This window comes from Macaca nemestrina, chromosome 10, assembly GCF_043159975.1.
Source record: "Macaca nemestrina isolate mMacNem1 chromosome 10, mMacNem.hap1, whole genome shotgun sequence".
In the NCBI taxonomy this organism is placed as follows: Eukaryota; Metazoa; Chordata; class Mammalia; order Primates; family Cercopithecidae; genus Macaca; species Macaca nemestrina.
The window spans coordinates 1,743,547-1,748,120 of NC_092134.1; the positions used below are offsets into that span (position 1 = coordinate 1,743,547).

General features: G+C 60.2%; 1 protein-coding gene across 1 annotated transcript; it reads right to left on the reverse strand.

The window, feature by feature from the left end:
- Positions 1 to 743: 743 nt before the first annotated feature.
- LOC105490536 (uncharacterized) lies at positions 744 to 3,718 on the reverse strand. Its single transcript, XM_011756283.2, is given in 2 exon segments — positions 744 to 2,800; positions 2,803 to 3,718. Coding segments are annotated over 2 exon segments (693 nt in total). The 5' UTR covers positions 2,899 to 3,718; the 3' UTR covers positions 744 to 2,203.
- Between the last annotated feature and the right edge of the window lie 856 nt (positions 3,719 to 4,574).

Sequence of the window (4,574 nt, forward strand, 5' to 3'; positions counted from 1 at the left end):
CACGCGGTTATGGATACACGGAGACTTGACACATTCGTGGATTCTGTTTTCCCGGGAGGGTCGCTGGGACCGGTGTGAATTCTCCCGTCTCACCCCACAAATCCTACTAACAGGCATCCGCGAGCTGTCTCGTCTCCACTTTGGACAAGTAAATTGTGTTTTCTCTTTAAAATGACAAATAGCGCGAGCTTCTGGCGCCCGTGTCAGACTGGAACAGACGCTGCCCCACGGGGGAGAGACGCTGGCGGTTGAGAATTCTCTGGAACCCCCAGCGGCGCTGACATCCCAGCGCGGAGCCCGCCCCGCGCCTCCCTCCCCGGCTTCGGGTCCCGCTCGGCCCTGCCCGCCCGGGCTGCGCTCCTGGCGAGTCTGCGGCCCCCACGCGGCCCTGGGACCCAGCGCGGGTCTTCTGCGGACGCCTCCAGCCAGCGCCGGGTCCCCGCCCGGAGGACGCTAGTTCGTGTCCTCGAGCAGGAGAAGCAGGTGGAGACAGAGCCGCCTCCTGCCCTCCCCGCCCGCCGCCCCACAGCAGCCACCGAGCCTCGACCTGCGGCTCCCGAATGCACGAAGTCCACGCTCCTGCCCGGGACCCTGAGTCAGGGCCTGTCCCGCCCGCCGCCCCCTCTACGGCCCTGACCCCTCCTGGGCACACCCGGCCCGTCCCCGGAGGCGCCTCGGGCTCTGCCCTGCGGTTCCCCATCCCGCGCGGCTTCCTGCCCTCCGCGGGGGCCGCTCCTCACCCCGCAGGCCCCGCTCAGAGGAGCCCCGCGGCTGGAGAGGCCCCCGCTGGCCGCCCCCCAGATGCCCACGAGGCGCTGCCCGGTTCTTCCCTTCCCACCCTCCACGCCTCTGGCTGCGTCTCATCCCTTCTTTAACGGATGCACTTATTTCAGGGGAGCTCCAGGAGGGCAGGGATTTTCTTTCGCTTTTGGATCTGCAGAGCCCAGGACAGCACCTGGCACCTAGTAGGTGCCGCAAGAAACGCCTGTTAAAGGAAGGAAGGAACGAACCAACGAGCATTGCAGAAGGACTAAATGAAAGATCAATTCATCCCGTGTCATGATAACAGGCCCCCTGTTTCCTCCCGGCCCGAGATTGGAGAGCTTGTTTTCATCCTCCTGTTGTCTGACACAGCACAGAGCAATCCTGAGACACAAAGCAGTGAGCCTTTCAAACTTTTTGATAAACATGGAGTCTTGCTATTCTGGCCAGGCTGGTTTTGAACTCTTAGCCTCAAGCGATCCTCCCTCCTTGGCCTCTCAAAATGTTGGGATCATAGGCATGAACCACTGTAACCAGCCTCAAGGCAGGCTTTGTAAGACAAGATTCCGCCTGTCAACTGTAACCACGGAAACCATTCCTTAGTTTATTGTCACCGCCATTCCTAACTCTGATGTGAAAATCCCTGCTTTCCTCAACATAACCCAGTTAGGGTCGCACTCATCACGGGGCCCCCATTGCCTCTGGCGCACCCCATGACTGACATCTGCGGGGCCCTTCCTGGTGGGCTTCGAGTTTTAGCTTCTGCACCAGGCCTGCCTTTCTGCAGCGGTCAGGGTGGGTGTCCTGTGTGGATTGGACCCTCTGACCCCCCCCCCCCCCCGCTGCAGAGGGGCTGTTCCTTCCCTTAAATCCCTTGTGCCTGAATCCACCCTGCGTGTTCCCTTTTCTCAGCAGGACGTTTTAAAAGCCCAGACCCCCTCCTTGCAGAGCAAATGTCCAGGCTTCGGTGGTCACTGTCACATCCCAAGATCCCCCTTCATCAGGGGCCACTCTTGAGACTGAGCTGAAGTCCCCTGTAGAGATGAGCTTGGTGGGCTCAGGTTTAGGGAACTTTGAGGTTCACTGCCCTTAGGAGGGGCCCTCTCCAGTTCTCCACAGTCCCCACCACTCCCCACTCCATTCCTGGGGACATGCACTCCCACGTTCTGCCTGGGCCCTGGGGGCATTTGAGCCCTGGGCGCGTCCTGAGTCGGTTTTGAGGCTGGGCTGTGTGCAGCCATGGAAGGCCGTGGGCATGGCCAGCTCACTGCTGGGGGCCTGGTTTTCTCACTGTCCAGCTGTGTGACTCGGGGGCCCCCATGTCTATGTCTCAGTGATGACAACGCTGGCCGTGTGGGTCCTGGTGGGCCTTGAGTGAGTTCCTCTGCTCAGACCTGAGTGCTTAGACCTCGCCCTAGCTCTGCCCTGTGACCTTGGCAGGTCACCCAGGGTCAGCTTTCCCATCGGAGTGTGGGGACTGGAACCAGCCACTCCCAGGTCCCTCCTCTGAGGTCTCTCTTGGCACTGGTCTTGGGGATAGGGCTTCAAGGGACTCTGTCCTCTCTCTCCCCTCTGAGTCCCACTTGCCATTGTCCTGCCCCCTGAGATGAGGGCATGGACGGCCGGGTACAAGACGGGGCAGGCAACCTTGCAGTGGTGGTAACCCTGTGCATTAAAGCCGGGCCTGGCACGTGGACCTCCTGTGACCTTCCCCACAGGCCCGTGAGGCCGAGCTCAGCACTGCCCAAGGCCACACCGTCCATGTGCAGTGGAGCTGGGGCCCAGGCTGCCCACCAGGGCAGTGACTGCAATGGTGGCAGCAGGGAATGGTCACTGTCGTGAGCTGAAGCCAGGTGCTGCACTGACCTTGAGGGAGGGCTCCATGCTTCCCCTTCCCACAGCTGCAGTGAGGCCTAGGAGAGCGGGGTCGGCTGTAGGTTTGAGTCCTGGGGTGCCCCTGGGCTGACAGGCCCCGCCTAACCTGCTCCTCCAGTGCCCCAGCCCTGCCCCACCCACCTCCCCTCCTCTTACTGCCCCCCCTGGCCAACTCTGCTGCGGTCTCGGTGCCTTCCCAGCCTGGGCATCATCTGGTGGGAGGAAAGTGAGGGCCCCAGACTCTGTGTGATCCTGGCACATGACTGTGATGTGAATCCTACAGCAACCTTGAGCAGTGTGCTACCTGGGCTACTGCACCTGGCAGCCCTGGTTCCTCTTCCTGCTCCTTCATTCTCCCTCAGACCTCTAATTTTCACTGAGATTTTATGTTTCATTTAACAAATGTCTGTCTCCCTGCTTGAACAGAACCTCCATGAAGGGGGAAGGGAAGAGTGTCTGTTGTATAAAAAGTTGTATTTCAGTGCATAAAACAGTGCCTGCCTCAAAGGGAGGGCTCGATAAATATCTGTCGAATGAATACTTGCCTGGGTCAGCAAATGAATGGCTGAATGAATGATTTCCCCTTCCCCTTGGCACTGTCTGGAGTCCCCAGAACAGGTGTGGGCAGCAGTCCCCGGGCTGTGGCCTGTCCCACTAGACTCGGGGTCTGATGCTTGGTCTGGGTGGAGATCACCCACCAGGCTCCCAGGTTGATCCTCTGCTCACGGGAAGCTGCATCCAGCCCAGCTGCCGGGAGCTCACTGCAGGGTGGAGGGAAGAGCAGGGACGCTCTGCGAGTGCCTGAACATTACACAGGAGCCGAGAAGCCGCTGCTTAAAATGCAGGCGTCGAAAAGAGTTTCGATTCCTTTTTTGAGTTGAATATGAGATTTCTGAGCAGCCGTGACAACTTGGGGCGGTGGAGACAGGGAGTCCATTCCTCAGTCAGATGGAGGAGGGGGTCCCCCTGGATATCCTCTCGGGGCTCGAATCCTGATACTTCATCTCTTTCCACCTGCCCTGGGTGTATCTGGAAAGCTCCTGGGAACAGGGTGGGTCCTTGTTTTAAAGGTTGTAAGTTGAGAGCACCTCACATAACTGCCCGGGGTCGGCTCTGACGGGCCTCAGTCTGCTTGCGATGTCACACAGGAAGCCCCTGGGGACTCAGCCACCCAAGCCCTCCTGGGTCAGACCAGATCACTGGGCCCCGCGGGCTCCTCTGTGAGTCCAGCATCGTTTCCTGCGCAGTAACCAGGCCGGGTCCCCATGGGCTCTGACTAGGGGACAGTGGGACTCAGGGTTGGGGGCCTCATTTCCTGCGCAGTGACCCAGGCCGGGTCCCCGTGGGCTCTGACTAGGGGACAGTGGGACTCAGGGTTGGGGGGCCTGTGTGAGTCATGGCTTCACTGTCTACTGTGACCGGGACCCCCAGGGGGATTTCTGGGGCACGCATTCGCCCACTGCACTGGGGTTTCTCTTTCAGAAACACAACACCCTGAAAGGCAAGAAATGGGGAGCTGCATCCGCATCCCAGGGTCCCGCCAGCTCGGAACATCCCCGCCGGCCTGGAATTCCACCCCACGTGCCCCGCTGGTCCTGGGCCTGTCCCTATGACCAGGAGATGGAGTCCAGGGACTCCCCAGGCCTGGGTCACACGACTGCCCTAGGAGCCTGGCATCAGGGAGCAGTGCTGTGTGCACCCCCAGGTCCACTGAGAGTAGGGAGGGGGCTTCCCCACAGGTAGGTGGGGATGGAGGGTGGTCCGAAGATCAGGAGACGGAGCCCCACCCCTCTTCTCAGGTGAGCAAAAAAAGCTCTGAACAGTCAACTGAACTACTTAGGGTGGCTGGCGGGAATCTAACCAGGTCTGCCTGACTGTGTGTCTGCCTGTGTGTCTCTGCTGTCTCTCCATCTATCTGTCTGTCTGTCTGCCTGTCC